This window comes from Vigna angularis, chromosome 6 (assembly GCF_016808095.1).
Source record: "Vigna angularis cultivar LongXiaoDou No.4 chromosome 6, ASM1680809v1, whole genome shotgun sequence".
NCBI lineage: Eukaryota > Viridiplantae > Streptophyta > Magnoliopsida > Fabales > Fabaceae > Vigna > Vigna angularis.
The window spans coordinates 20,755,436-20,776,645 of NC_068975.1; the positions used below are offsets into that span (position 1 = coordinate 20,755,436).

The 21,210-nt window shown below is 28.9% G+C and overlaps 1 protein-coding gene across 2 annotated transcripts; it reads right to left on the minus strand.

Moving 5' to 3' along the window:
- Window positions 1–5,398: 5,398 nt before the first annotated feature.
- On the minus strand, window positions 5,399–12,259 carry LOC108320974 (uncharacterized). Of its 2 annotated transcripts, none has more exons than XM_052878661.1 (9): window positions 12,235–12,259; window positions 11,979–12,043; window positions 10,879–10,953; window positions 10,511–10,759; window positions 9,186–10,397; window positions 7,758–8,502; window positions 7,316–7,404; window positions 6,805–6,871; window positions 5,399–5,582 (listed from the first exon to the last, which is right to left on the minus strand). In XM_052878661.1, exons 2-7 carry the CDS (start codon window positions 12,015–12,017, stop codon window positions 7,340–7,342), a joined length of 2,385 nt encoding a protein of 794 aa, XP_052734621.1. In that variant the 5' UTR covers window positions 12,018–12,043; window positions 12,235–12,259; the 3' UTR covers window positions 5,399–5,582; window positions 6,805–6,871; window positions 7,316–7,339. The 2 variants fall into 2 exon arrangements, with proteins under 2 accessions (XP_052734621.1, XP_052734622.1); XM_052878662.1 differs by lacking the exon at window positions 5,399–5,582 and adding an exon at window positions 5,627–6,193.
- Between the last annotated feature and the right edge of the window lie 8,951 nt (window positions 12,260–21,210).

Here is a 21,210-nt window from a genome sequence, read left to right on the forward strand (position 1 = left end):
ATGTTTACGTGCGCAATGCAAAAGAACCCAACTTTGTAACAACCTTGGTAAAAAAAACAGAGAATTTAGGAACACCAATATGTCATAAACGGTCATAGTTTCCTGTGAGAATGGATTTGGGAAAAGTAACATCTTTATGTGTAGTTTTTGCATGAAAATGTGAATTTGCAGCATGGGCAGGAAATAAAGATGGATTGTTAATTTTGTAGTTTTGTGACATTTCTTTGAAACCTCGAAACTTCTTCTCAGTGAGCTTTGTTTTCTCGTGTTGTGTGAGTCAAGAAAAATGTTTTTCTTGTTAAACTTTTATATCACTGTGTTTATGACATCATTTGATCTTCTTCTATGTGATGAATTCTGCTCCATATGAGAACAACTATAAAGTCTGCCTCAACTGTTTTCTAGCTTTAAACATGGTAAGATTAATTTTGAAACCACAATGCACACATAACCAATTTATTATTGTTTTCAATTAATACGAGTAATTTTCTTAAATGATTTGAATTAGTTAAGGGTCTTATATATAAGAATGGAGGGACAGTATTTTATTAAAAATTATTTCTAACTGTATTATTAGTCCAAAATCTCTACCATTTTCTCGATGACTAATCTCTGTTATTAAAACTTAATTAATCACATGGAATAATATCTCTTTTTAATTATTCTTTTACATTTCCAATACTAGAATGAAACTTCATGTATCATAATTAATATGATTGTCGTATGACTTTTTTTAGCCATAAATTTTCTATATATTTTTTTTATTGTATGTGGTCGAAGATTCTTTGGTCCTGTTAAGTGTAGTTTTTGATTAAGTTATTTAAAGCAAAGACATAATATTACTTAATAGGTACTTAGTCTTGGGTAGCCCGTAGTCAATAAGATGATTACTGGATACTCTATGAATAGATCATCTAGTCGAACATTAAATATCGGGTACTATATTTCCTACATCAAAGATTGTACCTTTGTTATAACAACGTTGATCATTAAGATAAGGTATCGTCTACCGGTATCTCCTCATGCCTATCAGGAACGTTTTCACGTGATATAACATAGCCAAAAACAAGTTTAGTTTCTCACAGGTAAATTGGTCATTTGGCCTTTGTGCTAATGGACATGGTCAACGAGGTACGCCTATAAATATTAATTTAGTCATAGTTTAACTTTACTTTTTGCATTAATTTATATTTGACAAAAATCTCTGACCAAGTACTAACTTAAGCATTGAAAGATCTTCTGGAGGCACCCCATCATTCAGAAGGAGACGAAGGAGACTTGAAGGACAAATATTAAGTAGTAAAGAGCTCGTGAGAGTAGAAGGCGATTTTGTAGAGTACACTCAGTTTTGCAAAAACATTTTTCATTTTTTTCTTTAAAACAAGATCTTTATGAAAAATCATTATAAATACTAAATATTGTCTTTGTCATTTGCATCTAAAATAAACAAGATTAAAGGAGAATAATCATTATTAGTAATATAAATTGAGAACAATATTACTTATTATTTCTTACAATGAACACTTTTAGGTTCGAGCCATTTCTTCTGCACCTCTATGATTTATTCCTCAACCCAACATATTAAAATGATTAAATTATACTTGACTAAAAAAATAATAAAAACCCTAATATAAATCCTAAAACAATAAAACCCCACTCTCCCTCTCATGATCAAAACGTCATTGTACCTCTATACATCTCATCTCCATTGTTGTCAGAAGGGTTCTTCTCCATCACTCGAATACTTTTTCTGCTTTTTTTTTTCCTGTTCAAAGCAGCACTTTTTTTTTCTCTTCTACTATTCTTTTTCTCTCTCTTCTACCAATTTTGTTAATGATTTAATTTTATAACAAAAGTTAGTGATTTAACATAATAACTTAAAAAATATGTTTTATAGATAAAATTAAATAATTATCATTTTATTTTGATAATAAATATGATATAAATTTAAATATAAATAATGAATATTATATTAAAATGAAATTGAAATTGTTATTTAAAATTGCAAAGTATTATTATTATTATTATTATATTCTTCTTATTATTATTATTTTTATATTAATTTTATTAGAACCCTGCTATTAGAACTCATCATCCTCCTAGAACCCATCTTCATTTGTAGTGCTCCACGACAGCGATGGACAGCACCATCAAGCCACACCTCCAGGCCAAACCAGCAATGGCATTATCAGGTCACAAGAGACTGCACCATGAGCTTGAACATGCACATTCACCATCAAGTTCATAACTGCTGTTACTATTGGCATCTTATAAGACCCATGAAAAAAAAAATATTTATAGTAGTAAATTTTAGTATTTTATTAGTAATAATAATTTTAATGGATAGAAAAATGTAAATTTTGGATATAAAATTATAGTAATTTTATAAGGAGAGATTCAAATTTTGATAACTTATTTAGGATTTTTTTTAAGAAAATTGAATAGTAAAAAGTGAATAGTGAATAGTAAAAAGTGAATAGTGAATAGTAAAAAAAAAGTGAAAAAAAAAGATAAGAATTCCTTAGCATGGAAGAAATTAGGATTCCTTAGCATATGGATGTAATTAGGATCAGATTTAATCAAATAGATGATTAAAATATTATTTTTAAATAATATTAAAATAATAAATAATATTAAAAAAATTAATGAATAGTAAATTTTTTTACCTATAAATAGCCATGGGAGGGAAGGTATTCTACACCAAGAGAAGAGGAATCAAGTGAGAGCTTGAGAAATAGAGAAGAAAGAGTTAGGAAGAAATTTTTAGTTGCAGAAAGAGTAGAGGTTCTGAAGAGTTTTCGGGGAACAACTTCTAGTAGGAAAATAATTCTGGAGAAGAGGTAAGGGGAGCTAACATTTCTATGCTTTTATACTATGATTTAGTATTTCTATGCTTTTATATTATGATTTAGTATTGTTTTATTACTATTCATATCTTGAAATTTTGTGTGAATACTGTTAATGCTTACTGTATGTTTATCTATATTGAAATTCGGTGTTAATATTATATGTTGTTGTTTTGAATCTCTAAATAAGAAATTTGTTAAAAACTAGTTGAGGAACACTTTGGCTAAGGAAAGACTTGGTACTTAAGTTGTCCATTGTGACGCACCTCTCTTTCCTGGAAGTCTACTCGACAAGTTTTTAACTTAAATCCTATTGAACAGATTATGTACTGTTAATTTATTTTGTGATATATTCAGTTTGTATGATTTCTAAAATGATTGGATTTTATTGCATTTGAATTATGCATCTGAACATGGTTGTGAACTATAATGATGTATGTGAGTATGAATTGGACATCTCAGGGAGAGATGACTGGAAGTGATTGTGTGGGGTGTTGTTGTTGTTCTGTATAACTGTAGTGAACTTTGGACTCAGTCTGTCTATCCCTACACTCAAAGCATTGTTCATGCTCACATAGAGAAGAACAGTGTGAGTGGTGAGAGTATAGAGTGAGGTCCTCACCTATAGTCTTTAATGACAGAGATAGGCAGGTTGGGGATTTACCTTGCTAGTGTTGGAGAATGCCAGCAAAACTATGCAAGTGCAAAGCTAACTGTTAGTTCGACAATTATACATATCCGGATGAGTCGTGTGAGTGTGTGAGTTGTGGTTTAATGAGTATGCTTTAATTGTTCTTTCATATGTACTATGTATGATGACATGAATTAACTGTACTATATGTATAACATGCTTTTTATATCTAGCTCACCCTTGCATTGTTTGTTGTGTGCTGTTTGGGTATGTTTCTTTGGCGATGATCATCCACTTGGATGGGAGCAGATGTTGTCGAGGAGATTCCCTTGGAGCAAGAACTAGGGATACTGATGTTGCGGTGTAGTCTACTTAGGAATTTCCTATTTGAACGCTTGTAGTGTTCAATAATTTTAAACTATTTAAGTTTAAAATTCCGTCTTTTATTTGGTTGACTGTAATTTCGCACTTAATTACACGTCATAATCTGACTATTCTCTTTATTTGGATGTTAACGTCCTTATTATATAAGTTGTTATATAATTGGGATGTTACATATCTCACTCTTGCTCTTGGCTGGGTTGATCTTCAAAGGTACTGTCATAGGGTTGATAGTTGCAACTCCTCTTCTTGTGATCTTCAGCCCCATCCTTGTCCCAGCAGCTTTTGTGTTGTTTCTAGTTACTTCCGGATTTTTGTTCTCTGGCAGTTGTAGTGTGGCTGCCATTGCTGTTTCTAATAATAATAAGAATATAATAATAATAATAATAATAATAATAATAATAATAATAATAATAATAATAATAATAATAATAATTTGCAATTTTAAATAACAATTTCAATTTCATTTTAATATAATATTCATTATTTATATTTAAATTTATATCATATTTATCATCAAGATAAAATGATAATTATTTATATTTTATCTATAAAACATATTTTTTCAGTTATTATGCTTAAATCACTAACTTTTGTTATAAAATTAAATCACTAACAAAATTGGTAGAAGAGAGAGAAGAAGAATAGTAGTAGAGAGAAAAAAAGCTGTTGTGTTAAAAGCAGAAAGAAAAAGTAGAAGAGAGAGAAAAATAATTAACGCCCTTTGTACGGATTTAACAAGTAAGGACGTAAATTGACGCACTTTTTAAAGGAATGACTAATTTAACATTTTCGAGCGAAACTGGGAACAAAATAGGGTATTAAACCAAAATTGTAAAAGAAAAAATTGTAAAAGGGCATGTTTTTATTTGTTTTATAAACATAAGTTATTAGTTTTTAAAATAAATATAAGTTATTAGTTTTTAAAATAAATATAAGAAATAAATAAATATACTACTATATTAGCATAAATTTAATGAGAAATATAAGATAGTATTTAATATGAAAAATATATAAAAAAACATGAAGATGTTTTCTTTTATTGATTAATGCGTCACAATGCAAACTCCATCTTCACTATTCCACACTTTCTAAAATTATATATATTTATGAATTACATAAAAGGAATGTATAAATCTGTTTTTTTTTTTTTGTCTTTCTTGTGTTTTCATTTGTATTATTGAAATATAAAAATAATTAAATTATTGATAGAGATAGGGTAATTAAAGTTATGAACAAATTCATTTAAGAAACCAAAATATTATTTTAACATAATATATTTATGATTCATTTTAGTCATGGTTCATCTTCTTTATTTTTATCTAACCTAAAATCTTTAATTTGTCTTGAATTTTTAAATAGTTTTTCTCTTAAACTACTTTGCAACCTTTAAACAACATTCAAATCAGATTAAATTATTGAAAAAAAAAACTATATAATGCCATGTATATAACATGCCAAATAATAATAAATCATTAAGTGAAACAACACATAATTAATCAAGCAAAGGAATATAATTCAGAAAATCTAGAATACTATTACAATTATTTGAAACATCTAAAACAAATTTAGGATTTATCTACAATGTTAAGAAACTATGATTAAAACATAAACTGAGTTTTTCAAAAGAGTTCTAAATAGAAGAACTGAAATCTTAAACTACACAGTTGCACCATCGTCTCCCTCCATAGGTAGTTCGATTCCTAATTCCTCATCTGCTCACACTATAAAGGTGATGATTGAAAAAGAAGAGAAACAACACAAAAAAACATAAGCAAAAATATGGATAAACTAATGCACAAAAGAATTTATCATATAATCATTAAACAAGTAAGATTGATAAGCCAAGTCAATAACACAATCTTAGAACACCAATCACATCAAAAGACACTATTCTAGACTCTATTATTTGAATAAAACACATTCATGTTGGACTAAAAGGAAGTTTAACACTTGTGATGTATAACAATAACCCACAAGGTAAATTCTATACAAGTCACTAAAACTTCAAAAAAAGCTTTTCACCAGAACCTCTTTGAACCCCTATAGTTCATTCTCATCTATATTCCAACCATACATAGTATCATCCATACACTTATATATACGGTCAATACTTCTCATATGACTCAAATCCACTAAAACAATTTATCATGGCATTAATTGAATCACTCTTTTAGTCTTGCTCAGCAAGATCATCCACTCGGTTAGCGACTGGAAAACTTGTCCAACGATAGTAGCACTAGGATAATTCTCTTAATAAATCTCTCGACAAGCTTAGTACGCGCCTAATGAGAGCACCATTGGAGCTCCCAGAAATTTATATGCCAAAATTCACCTAATGAAGTCCAAAAGCGTTCAATGATAAGTCAGTAAACTCTCTAACTTTAGAGTTGCTCAGTGAAAAGATTATTGTCTAGCGACCACAAAGTCAGTAGGCTCTCTAACTTTGGTGTCACCCAGCGAAGCAACCGTTAACCCAATGAATTTGTATAATTGCAAAAAATGAAATTTTGCAATTATGCAGATTTAGACCTATCAAGTTCCAATCTAATACTTCAAGCATAGTACAAACATACAAATTTGATGTCTTTCAGTGAAAGCCAGTTCAAGCCATCACATTCATTATTCATCAAATTCCTAAAATTGATCATATAACCTAAAATATGTAAACTTAAGATTATGTATTCTCTAGTTCAACTGCACATGTTCATCAAAATTAACAATTTCTCATGCAATCACATATGCAACACATTCAATCAATTTGAACTAGTTTAGAATTTATAATAGTTGTAATTAGCTTCCTTAAGCTTTATAACAACTTAAACAGTTCAAAATCCTAAAATTGATCAATAGAGAAATGACTCTAAAAATACATGTAGACTAGATAGACCCATATGCAAAAGAAGAACCGATTGAACTTAGAAAAGAGGCAAAAAACTAACTTACTTAAATTGATAAATTCATCGCTTAATCTTGAAGAGGTCGCCACAAAGAGTAATCCTAAGTCTCGATTCTTCAAAAAGATAACTTAAGAGTGAGAAAACTTAGAGAGAAAATAAAGAACTCTAAAAATGTGATTTCTAAATATATGACGTGTTTTAAAATAATAAAACTTGTTTATTTATACTTAAGTCTTTTATTATTAAAATAATTAAGTCTCACTATTTTAAATATACGTACTATCAATTATAAAACATCATTTTATAGATTCTTATATATATATATATATATATATATATATATATATATATATAAATATATATATATATATATATATATATATATATATATATATATAAATAAGTAAACTCTTTCTATATTACAAAGAATACACTAAAAATCATAAAAATCACAAATTAAATTATGTTTCTTTATCATTTGATATGAATGTTGAATATATAACTTATTTTAAAAGCATGATCTTTATATCTATATAACTGATAAGAGTGGACATTACCTCAAGAGATTAATGTTCATTCTTTTATCCATTGTTGTCTTGTTGTTGAAGTTGTTCCTCTTTTTTTATTTGAGTCACTTTAATTAATTCTTAATCAACACATGCAAATAAATACAGTAATGTATGAGAAAATTTTGGAACAAGACCTCCGAGAAGCTAATTTTAAAAAGAAAGGAAAATTTTAGGAATACAAAACAAATAAACATAAGCAAAGAATTTGATATGTAATGTAACGAAGAGAAATAACCTAAAATATGAAAATAAATGTTTTTTAAGAAACATCTTTTCCAAAATAAAGAATATATATATATATATATATATATATATATATATATATATATATATATATATATATATATATATATATATATATATATATATAAACATGTTGTATATTATTCTATTATAATTATTTAATTTTTATGAATTTAAAATTGCATACCTGGATTGTTGTAAATAAATGATATAGTCTTATTTAGATTTTCAAACCAAAGCTTCTTAATAAATGTTATATCTATTGATCTCAACAATGGTGTGTTGATGTTGCCTCTTGAAAATATTTTCATACTTGGAACATTGCTAACCCTTAAAGTTTGTAAACTAGGCCAATCAAGAGTTCCATGATAATGACTGAAATTCACCAACTTTGGAAGATCCTTCAATACTAGACATTTCATTTGGGGAAAATTGGTAGATGCATTTTCATCTTCATCACTCGAGATCACTTGCTTTAGTTCTTTACAACTATACAGCCTCAGTAATTTGAGTTTCTTAAGATATTTGGAGGAAGAAAGTGAAAATAAACTTTCAATGCTATCACAATGGACAATGAAAAGTGACGCCAAATTTGAGAAGAATGGAACATTAGGTTCTTTGTTCCATATAAATTTCAAATTATTTAGGTTGCTCAATGATATTTTCCGCAGTTGAGGAAACATTTCTTGCATAGGATGATCATCTTCAAGAATGAATATTGTAATCAATGATTCACATTTGTCTAAAGTGAAATCTTTCATGTTGTTGAATCTTATGATCAGTCTAGAAGAGATGACACTTAACAATTTATTATTGTTGCTTAAAGTCAAATTTTCTATCTGACAAAATGATTCAGAAGACAAACTATAGTGCCAAAGCTCTTTAATATCTTGATCTATTATATAAAGCACCTTCAACTTTTCCAATGACAACTGTAAGAAATAAATAACAGTTTTAAATTTCAAAAATAGGAAACAACAAATCAAAGTAAAACAAAACTAAAAACCATGACTATCTACAAGTTAATACATTTTGTACTTTCATTCCATTTTCAATACAAAAAGTAAATAAGTTATAGGATAAATAACGAGTTTAGTATAAAAAAATAGTAACACATCTCATTTTTAGTAAAAAAAAATAAAAATCTTTTTTAAAAAAAAATTATTTTGTTAGTTTTGTTTATAAAAAAAATTAATAATCTTTAGTAATCTTTAGTAAATATATAAAAAAAAATTAACCTTAATACAATTAATCTTGCTATTATCTCAACTCTACGCAAATGTATTTTAAATTCACAGTTTTTATTACATATATGTCAATGTTAATGTTTCCTGATAAAAACACATGACAATTAATAAATATCAAATATATGCGCCTCATTTATTAATATCAAAGACCATACAAAACTAACAAAATTAAAATTCAATTATTTTTTTTTGTTGTACTAAAAATAAAATATAACAATATTTATTTTATTAAGCTAACTATTTATCCTGATTTTTATATATATATATAAAATAAACATGAGTAGAAATATAAAACTAGAAATATTTTAATTTGCATGCACAACATGATAATGAATATTATACATATGTAATTTAAAATTGAAACGTACCGAATTTGGAAAGAAACTTGTTGAAAGAGCTTGTTCTTTATGCTCTTTCAAATCATTGTGTTCTTCAACAAATGTCATTAGAGAAGGACAATTTGTTATTTTCAGTATTTCCAAGGATGGAAATTCTGACCCAAAAGGAAATGCAGTATACAAATTTGTTAGATTTTGAAGAATAACCTCCTTTAATTGAGAAAAAATGACTTTTTCTTTTTCTTCCTTTTCTTTTCTGATGACCACGGTCTTATGCAAGGAATCACAATCCAAAATTTTCATATTTGTTAAAGTTAGAGGAATTGGCAACCAATGAAGAAACCCACATCTTTCTACTTGTAGAGTACGTAGATTTTGATATAACCTAACACATTCTTTGTCGATGATGTGAGTTAAATTAGGAAGATTAATCAAAATCAATTCATCTAATTCGTGGAGGAGCTCTATAGAGTTAGGTATTTCCTTCACCAGTATTACCATTTTCAATGCATAGCAATTACTCACAAAGACTTTCTTCAATTTCATCTTCTCGGGCGGTGTCTCAAAGGAGGCTACATAGAGCAACACGTCACAACCATCTAATCTCAATTCATCCAACTCAGGTAAAGTGTTATTCGTTGGATCTAAGAAAAATTCACAAAATTTTGAAAACCTCCTGAATTTTGAGAGAGACTTTACCTCCACTTTACTTAATCTTGGGAAGAACACAGAAGAAGAAGAATATGTATAGTAGTAAACTACTTCCTCTAAATTCTCACATGCCTCTAACTTTAATTCCTTTAGTTCGGAAAGCCCTGTGGAAAAGGATGATGAATAGAAGAGAACCTTTACAGAGGGACAACTTTTGAGGTGTACAATTTGCAGACTTTTGAAGTCAAAATATTCTTTAACATCCCAACGGCATAATGACACCATCTCATATACTTGGATTACCTTTAATTCCTTTATTTCTCTCAAATACTTAAACTTTTCATCCAAAAGAGTAGGATCCAAATCGTCAAATAGATATCCTGATGTTTTACAACACTGAATTTCAATAATTTGAAGCTTTTTTGACCTCTTCATCAAAATATATATTAATGTAGTCAAGTTTTCATCACAGTTTTTTGCTCGAAACACTACAAGGTTGGTGAAATGTGAAGGTTGAAGGTTATGCATTCTTTTGTGTAATTCCTCAGTGTCACCAATCTCATATTCAACAATCGTTGAAAACTCATCATTCTGTAAAATATCATTTCTTCTCTTGTTACTATTTTGCATATAAAATAATTTTACAAAAGAGTAATTAAACTTAAATATTTTATCTATTATGAGAGCTTGCAGAAATAACTAACCAATGATTCAAAAATATCTGCCAGAGACGCTTGGTTTTCCAAGATTACTGATTTTGTTCTTCCCAAACCAAACTTTGTTATGTTGGGACAATCGTTCACAGTCACTTTCTTTAATGATGGCCACTGAACGATATCTCCAAGAGAATATTTCTTTAAACTCCCTAAGCTTTCAAAGTGTAAATGGTTTGCTTCTGGATATTCTATTACAATCGTCGCTTCTTTAGCTTGATCAAGTTCTCTACGTAACTTCTGTACCATCCAAGTATATGTAAACAAATAAGGAATACTATAGAAAATTATTTGATTATTTGATTGAAAATTAAATCTACATATATATATATATATATATAGAGACTGCAAGTTCTCACCATCATGTTTAGTGCTGCCTGCCTATCGAATCCATACCGTTGTAGCAATACTATAATATCTTCCCACGAGACAGGCTGAAATAGTACTTTTAGAAACGTGTTCTTTGGTTTGTGTATTAACTTGTTTAAATTATTTTATTTTAATTTTTTTAACTTTAAAAATAAAAATGGGATAGTGTGTTAGTTCATTATATCCTATCTTTAATAATATTACAAAAGTTTATCTATAATTATATATACACCTTTTTGGTATTTTTTTTTCCAATTTTATCCTCTAAATTATTACCTTTTAAATTTAAATAATAAATATTTTAGTAATTATATTTTTCAGTTTTATTATTTTAATAACTATATTTTTGAGTTCAAATGATTGCTCGTTATAAAAGAATTATATACTTTTTATTATTTTAGTAACTATTTTTATAAATTTAAATAATTATTCATAATAAAAAAATTATTTACACAATATTACTTATAATATTGTTTTATTTTTTCTAATTTTATCCTTTTAAAATTTAAATAATTTATAGATATTTACAAAAATTGCATATAAATATATGATAATATATGTGTTTACGCTGGATAATAATAATAAAATTAAAGATGAAAACACATTAAAAAAAAAACATATTTTCTAATATTAACTCTTACTTTTAATTGAGAACAGGAAAATATAAGGTATAAATAATGAATATGATTAAAAAGTATAGACAAAAATATAATATCATCTAAAATTTATATATATTTTATAGGTCAATGATTATGTTTTTTATTTTTTTTCAAATGAATAGACTAAAAGAAGTATACAAATAAATTTTAAAGACATACATAAAGAGAGTGAGTGTGTGAGAAGGGAGAGAGAGGTTAATATACTATAACAATGAAGTATTTAAAAATTTGTCTTTAAAAATGTAAAGTAATTCATTAAATTTTTAAAACAATAATACCATAACACACCTTTATATTCATTATGTATAAAGAATAAAATAATTTTAAAAGTAAAAATTTTTATATTTTAAAAAATGTATTAAATGAACGTAAAAAATTTAAATATGTCAAATAATATTTTTCTTTTAATAATTAAAAGTTATCATGGCTACCTCCCAGTCATCTCGCACAGATCGCAGAAGTTGATGCATGTGGTAGTAGGGAAAATGTCAGCAACCTGAAATAATACTTTTATGCATAAGTTTCTTTATATAACTTATAAAAAAATACTTTTTTTATCTTCTAAAATCCTTTTAAATAATCTAAACAAATCATAATCCTAATACGTGTAACAGCATATGATCAGTGAGATAAAGAAGCTAAATAAAATTTCAACTAACTCATCCGATTGATAATATTAAATAGTACCTGCTTGAGACTGTTTAGGTTGAATTGGAATTGCGCTGATATTGGAATTGTGGAAGAAATTGAAGGTTTTATAAATCTCCAATTAGAATATTGAAAGGTTCTGTTCTTTTCGTTTCGTTTTCCTCCAAAATAGATTCTGTAAGTTTTCTAAATTCTTTCCTCAGCATCAACTTGTACGAATTCTCTGCTTTTGTCGTAGTAATTCTTTGCTTTTGTTTTGGCTAACATAGTAATTCTCTGCTTTTGTTTTGGCTAACATAGTAATTCTTTGCTTAAAACCTATACCATATATTTCAAGGTTTCCCTTATTAATCAAATTTTTGTATATATTTTTGGAACATAAATTCAAAATTACTCTAGAAATTATCATTTTCTTTATAAAGAAAAGAACATGTCAAAACTGCAGTTTTTCATTATCAAAGAAAAATAAAATTATTGCATTCTTACAAGGTTAGTATCTGTAAAGATATTTTGTTTAGATATCTGTAAAGATATCTGTAAAGATATTTTGAAAATCAAGTTAATATTTTTCCATACTTTGTTTTCAAATAAAATACATTCATGAAAAAGTTAAGAATTTAGCAATGTCTCTAAATATATCACTCAAATCCATGATTTGCTGATCTTATAATCACACACCAATTTATAGATTTCGGTGCTCTGCTTCCTCACCACGCTCTCATATAATTGAAAGGTTGCTACAGCATAAGTTATAATCGGAGACAGCAATATTCTATTATTCTAATCTAATCCATTCAATTATTCAAAACAAAACTTTTATATGATTTGCTGTAGGATGTATTTTATAATTAATGAAAACTTAGTAAACTTAGTATAATTATATAATATTATAATTAATGAATGAAAACTTAGTAAAAAATGTCCCAAGTACAGAGCTTTGTACGGTCAGTTTGAATTTTTATTCCGGGGCAAAATTATGAAATATTATAATTAATGAAAATCTAAATGAAAGGAGATATGGAGAATCCACCAAAGAAAAGAAAAAGACAAAAATAAATATCAAATCAAATACAAAGAGCTAAAAGAATGAACTTTTTAACGAATAATTAATCATGGATTATTAAGCAGTTTTTTTTATATTCGTTATTGCAAGTTAAAATATAAATATTTATTATATTGAAAATAAATATAACAAATTATTTTTTAATAACATAAATATTAAATAGGAACATATTAAATATTACAAAAAAGTAAAAACACTTGAGAATCCTTTAATAAAAGCTCTTATCTAAATTTCGTGACTGCCAACTCATTACGATTTTTTCCTAAAATTGGCATTTCTTACCCTGCTTCTAATAGCTCATATTTTCCCCTATATACAAGTAATAATCTCACTTTTTAACAACGAACTTTTATTATTTGCCATTCAGAATCTATGTTTCTAATTTGTAACATGTGACTTAATGAACACTAATAAGAGGCAGCCAACCTGAGGACATCTAGATGGAAAGTATAGAATAGAACTTATAGAGACCCCTGTTTTGTTGGTGACGTTTAAAATGTCATTTTAAGAAACAGAGGGATTAAAGCATGATGATATTGTGCTTAGTAATATCTCTATATAGTAATATAAAATAAAAATGAAACAGCTTACCTGATATATACTTCGAGCAATATATTACTCTGCTTCAAACAAATGAAAACTACTAACAACTCTTTTCAAAATTGAACCTGCACCATAACCAAGCTTAATCTAACTCTTTAAACATTTGGCATAAAAAAAAACACTTAATTAAAGCAAAACAGATTACTTAAAAAAACTTTGACAGCAGAAAACTATTTTCTAGTGGCTTGCTCAAGCAATTAGTACTGCCGATAAAAATTTCACACTGTTATGGAGTAAGCGAGAAACATGGAAAAGGTCAAGAAAAGGGAAAAGGCATTTCAAATTATCATCTTAAATTTCACACTGTTATGTGTATATACCTTATTATAGGGAAACATCAAAGCTATGTTATATGGTTTTCTGAGACACAGCCATCCACCTAAACGGGGAAAACCTCTTATATTCTAATTTATGGTCTAATAAATATGAACAGAGTAATGTGGTTTCAAGCATTGGAATAAACAGATTTATATTTACTGATTAATGGAGTTTTGAGAACAAAAAAGAATGCAGTGTGAAGTTCCATGTTATATGAGATTTAATAAGATCACGTTAGAAAAAAAGAAAGAAAAAGTGATCAAATAGATATGCTGAATGTATTATGTTATTCGTAGTTTACCTGCAAAAAGAATGTTGTAACTATAATTGTAAAAGCAAGGCAGCTAGTTTCAAGAATTAGATAAATATAATAACAAAAATGGTTAAGAAACCAAAATTGACAATGTAGATGGATAAGGAATGAGAATGATATGATATAGCACATGACATAAGAACTTATACAAAGGGATGCGAAACAACTCTCTACCAATGAAAGTATGCCTGACAAAAAGATTTCAGTGAGAAAATTGCCAAACAGCTTTCACTCTTCGAATCAATTTCAGCCAGTGCAGGAAAGGTTGAGAGATTGGGCAAAAAAAAAACGAGTAGTGCATTAGCCCCTTTGACTCGAGTTGGTGAAATCCTATATTAAGAGTCTAGAATGTTAGCAGAGTACTATGATGAATGTGACCTTGGAAGCTTTCTCAACAAGATTCTCATGGGTGAGTCATCATGTGATAAGGTGTGGCTTTGACATCCTTTGGTAGGATTCACAAGAAAAAACCTTTATAGAGTGATAGTGACAGATGTGTAGGAGTTCGATGATCATAGACGGGCTAAGTTCCACTTCTCATGCCGAGATGGTGGTGAAGGAGGATGGGGACTACAATCCTCAGGAAGTAAGGGCCTAATGTCTGACTTTTTCCTAAATATTTTCTCTTTCAGCTTCCTATACCTACCATGAGATAATAAGTGTGGATTTTTATTCTTAGCACTCATACCTTGTGCTTTTAATCTTGTTTCCTATGACATGATGAAACAATTGTTATGATATAATATTGTAAATGATGAATTGAATGATCTTAGATACAATTACCTGCCATGACTCTGATGTACAAATATGTACAAATTAACGTCAAGTCTCTTCGTCAATTGTCGTATATTTTGAACATGGAGTTTCTTTTCTTTTTGCTCCAAAGATATATATTGACATCAATTTCTTCTTAAAACCCCGAAATCTTTCGCAATATAAGATAAATACCTATTCCTTAGCGTTGTGACATTTGGAATATCAAATGTCATCTGCAATAAAGAAAATAACCTTATATCAATACAAAATCATCAATACAATCAAACTAGAATTTGGAACAATATTAATTAACTTATCAATAGATCTTGCCATATTAGGTTCTGATCAACTTCAGATACATGATCAAATGATGGAGTAAGGATAAATATATGGTTACGTTCTAATACTCCAAGGTAAAACCTAAAAACATCTGCATTTGGATCAGATGCTACACCGATGACCATGTCAACAATGACAAATGTCCTCTCACCTACATTTCTTCTAAGTAAAAGTTGTCTCAACCTGTTCAGTGGAAGCTTCATCCCTTGATGAATGTGGTGCCTCAACCATATATCTATCACATTTATGTACATCTATGTCATTTTCAGACTACTTTGGACCATATATCAGGATTGACAACATTATGTACTTTCTTTTCATGCATAATCCAGGAGAAAAGTTTTGAATTATCAATATAACGGGCCAAATGGGTTCATTCCATCAGCAGCTAAATAAAACTTAAAATTTCTACATTCTTGACAAAATTGCGGGAATTGTTGATCAATATTTTTCTATTGCTTTGAATCAGCTGAATGACGAAGCAGCTCATCATTTGTTCTCTCATCTGCATTCCATATAAGGTTTTTAGCGTCTTTTGGATTTGCGAACAAATGCTTAAGTTTGGCCATGAGTGAAAGGTACCAAACTACTTTCAAAGGAGAACCATTTTTTTTATGTGACCACTACCTTCACTGTTTTTTTTTATTTGAATGATGATAACCCACATTTTGGACACTTTGTCACAACTTCATACTCTTTCCTATATAATATGCAATCATTCAGACATGCATGTATCCATTTATACTCCATACCATTTGGATAAAGAATTTTTTTGCATCATAATTAGGTGTGGGTGGTGTATTTCCATATGGTAGCATTTCATTCAACTGCGACAACAATTATGTAAAACTCTTATTAGTCCATCTATTGGTTGTTGTTGCTTTTTAGCCGCATAAAGCATAACAAAGTTTGGTCCCACTAATGTAACATAGGGCTGACCAGAATATCAATCCTTGGACTCGGTACAATTAAGTTTAAAGTGTTTGGTTAATTCTTGTTATTATTCACTACCTAATTACTATTGCAAAGGTGGGGAAAATGAAATTAAATTGAAATTTAAAAAGGAAAAGGAAATATGAAATTTGTTTAAAAGAAAGAAGGAAGTGTAAAATGAAATAAAAGAAAAGAGATTAGAAATCTAGGCTTTTGAAAACAGAAATAAAACCTAATTACTATAACTACCTAAAACTGAAATAGAAACATACATGATACAATATAAACAGAACTCAAGTGCTAAATGAATTAATCAATAAGGAAAAAAAATCTTTGAAACAAAACTACAAAACAAAAGCAAAACCTAAGTCTAAAAGAACGCATTAACAATCAAGAAATATACCTAAACTAAGCATCAAATTTGCATCACAATGTAAGACATAAAACCTAAAGTGAACATCAAATTTGATACTCTAAACAAAATTAATCAAAACAATCATGCCAATACTATGAAAACAAAATTTTGGTAGCTTAATTGGTAGAAAATTTTAGTGATGGGTTCAAACTCTTTTCTACCTTTTTGTAAAAAAAATATATATATAATAAATAAATAAAATTAAAAATATTGATAATGGAGAAAATATTCATAATTGAAGTCATTATTAAGGAATCCATTATGAATCCATTATGTAAGTGGTGAATCCATTATGTAAGTGGTGAATCCCTTATGTAAGTGGTAAATCCATTATGTAAGTGGTGAAATTAAAATAATAAATAATATTAAAAAAAATGATGAATAGTAAAATTTTTGGACTATAAATAGCAAGCATGGGGAAGGCTAAAACTTGCACCAAAAATTTAGAAAAATTTTGAGAGAAGAGAGTTGGAGGAAATTCTAATTGCAAAGGGGAAATTCTGGAGGATTTCGGGGAAAACGAATTCGGAGCAAGAGACGTCTGGAATAGAGGTAGGGGAGCTAATCCTTCTTATACGTAATTTTTATACATGTTATGATCATGAATATGAGTTGTGAACATGTGAAAATTTTGGTAATGGTAGTTATCTATTCACTTGTATAAATTTAGTTTTCATGATTATAATTGTCTTATTTTCGAATTACTGTGGTAAAACTTTTCTTTTAATTATTTTAACCGTTGGATTTAGCTAATATTTTAATATATTAATCATAATACCTATTTTTGCACTTTGACCGTTCGGATCATTAATTAGAAGTCTGTACATAGAGAAATAAATCTTACATGTTTGAGTAAATTAATTACCCCTGTAGTTCTACTACTGAGTACTTTCGGTAAAATATAGATTTTGACCTATTTGACCGTTGGATCAATTTGAAAATTAGATATAGGATTCTTACGATATATTACTACATTTTGACCGATCGGATTAGTAATTAGATGTCTATGTTGTGAGAAAGAAATTTTGAAAATTTGAAAAATCTTATGAACACTATATTTATGTCGTTAGGTTATCATGGTAAACACATCATATATATTTCATTTACCGTTAGATTGAGCTCAAACTTTAGTATATAGTTCATAACACATATTAAGTCATCTCGACCATTCAGATTTGTAATTAGATTTCTGTGCTTAGAGGAATTTGTTCCGCATTTTGATTATAACCGAAAACCCACTTGAAATTCTGCACCTGAGTTAACTCGGTAAAACCTCAATATCTATCTAGTTAACCGTTGGATCAACCTGAAATTTTAATATGTAGTTTATAACGCATAGAGAATTACATTGACCGTTCAGATTTAAAATTGGAGTTACAGATTTAGAGATATCAATTTCGTATCTTCTCATGGATGTAAATATTGCTAATTTCCGTTTTTGAACCATTTATACAAAAATTATGAGTTCTACCTTATTAACCGTTAGATTGAACTAAAACTTTTACCACATGATCTAAACATGTTGTTAATTAGTTTTATGGGTTCAGATATTTAATTAATGATATGAGTGAAGAGAAATTTTTTTACGAGATAGTAAAGTTATTTGAATTAAGTAAAATCTTGAATAATTATATTCTTAAGATTTTATGTGTAGTTGTATTTTGAATATTGGAAGATGGGTAATACAATGTATTATATATTAGAAAATTTAATTATATTTAATTTTGGTGTTAATATTATATGTTGTTGCTTTAAATCTGTAAATAAGAAATTTGTTAAAAACTAGTTGAGGAACACCTTGGCTAAGGAAAGACTTGGTACTTAAGTTGTCCATTGTGACGCACCTCTCTTTCCTAGAAGTCTACTCGACAAGTTTTTAACTTAAATCCTATTGAACAGATTATGTACTGTTAAATTATTGTGTAATATATCTTGGAATATATGCAGTTTGTATGATTTCTGAAATGATTGGATTTTATTGGATTTGAATATATGTATCTGAACATGGTTGTGAACTATAATGATGTGATTTATGTGGAAAGTATGTGAATGTATTAGATATGTTAGATTCACTGTGATAATATGAGGGTATTTGGTTATTCATGTCTTGGGTTAAGTTTCAAAGTCACAATATGTTTCATATACGTAATTCCATGATCCTCAAGGAGAGGATACATGGTGGTGATCTGGGGGTGTATAGAATGATTGCATGGTAGCTTAGTTTTGGGGGTCATCCTGAAACTCCAATGGTCTTTCTTCTCATGTAGAGAGGATTGAACCATGTGGTGAGGAGTAGCAGGAGGTCCTAGTCTTGGGTGCTTCTAGTATGATCCAAGGTGAGTGATGACGGATTAACCTCGTGAGTGTAGTAAGGCGGTAGTGCCGAGCGGTAGTGCCCAAGTTTCATAAAGCCACCACGTGTGCAAGACCCGCCATAGCTCGGTAATCATTCTAGTTCGGACGAGTCGGGGTATACCAAGCCAAGACAAGACAAAACGGTGAAGAACAACAAGGAGGATTGGGCGTTGACAACGGCGATGCCCACAAAATGAATGAACCGTGGTGGCTGATACCTCTTTGGCAAGTATACCAAATTATTCAAGTACAGTGAATTAAGTCAAGAGTATCGTTCTTCCAAGGGAGTTTGAGTTATGTTATTCAATTAAAAATTATTTATCAAGATCAATTACTGATGATAACATTTGTGATTTCAATTTGGAAATTAGTATGAAATTAACAACGTAAAAAAATTAAGATTGAAAAGTATGATAAAAGATCACTGGAATTGGTCTTTGACTAACATTACAGTAAAATCATGGACATATACATTCTCTGTTCAAGCATTCACAAAAGAGTATCTTGGTTTAATTCCTTAAAACAAGTTCTAAAATTATCTATTAAATTATTAATTCCTTAATTAATTCAACAAATAATTTTGCATGAAGTTCAGATGTTTAGATTAACCAAAAGCATAGAAGCTATTCCTAGAGTAGTTACTTTTAGTTTCTTTTCTTATGTTTCTGGTTCTAAAAATACTTCCCAGTACAAAAGAACCTTTAAAGAGATTTATACTTTCGTATAATCAAAAGCAAGTCAAGAAAAGAACAAGAACATATACATATATCGCGCATGAAGTTTACATTAACGTGTCGTCATACAACCAATTCCAATGAACAGAAAATTTAGCCTATCCTAGACATGTCAAACGTACTCTTTACAACAATTCCTTGCAAAAAGTGAAGTCATGATGTTTGGAAAGGTCTCTTGAGCGTCTCCTGAGTTCTCCAGTATTTTTCTTGTTCTGTTCTTGTGTCAGAAGATGATTTATTCCTTTCTGTCATGTCTTTTTAAGCCACTTAACTTAATTAATCCGCTCAACACACATGTGTGTGCGTTGTGCGAATTTCCTTTAATTGTTGCACTTCAAATGATGTTATTCGCTTAGCGCATAGGTACTGATGCGCTATGCGAGTTTCCTTTATCTGGCTGTGCGAATTTTGGCTTGCGCTATGCGAGAATTGGCTGACAGACTCTAAATTATAGACCCTTTCCTGTACAATAATCTACATAACAATATACTTTCTATTACAACTTTTCACTGAGTAATAACATGAATAACTATAAGATTGAGATCATTTATAAGTGTAAAAACAACTCTTTTTCACACTTATCAGCGGTGACAATTGTGGATGCAACACTTGGAGAGTAAAATAGGGGCATTCGCATGAGAGAAGTGGAGGCAACAAAATGGAGAGTTGTTCGCGCGATAGAAGTGGAGGCAACATGGACAACCTTTGCACAAGACAATTGAGGCACCGCATCGTAGTATGAGGGAGCAACTTGTAGTAGGAGGAAAACGTTGTTCTGTTGGTGCGAGAGAGAAGAAGAAGTAGAGTTATTTCTTTTACGTTTCTGATTTTAAGTGACGAAAGAGATACTACCTTAATTAAGCAAATAACCAAGGCAATATACACCTTAGTGTCTCAGTTATTTAAGCAACCGATGCCTAAACTATTAAAAAAAATTCAAAATAAAATATGAAAAATTATATTCAACCTATAAGCCTCAAGTAGACTTGGTTCTAGTAGAGCCAAGGCAAAAGAACTTGACAAAAAGCATTAAAAAGTCCAGTTTCAAAATTGGTAGGACATTATGCCTCGGTTTCTTGACTAATCGAGACAGTATCTCCTATAAACCTGCCATGTCAGTGAATTCACAGAGTTGTAGAAGGATTCTGATGGGCTTTATTCCTTGGTTCTCTAACTAACCAGGGCA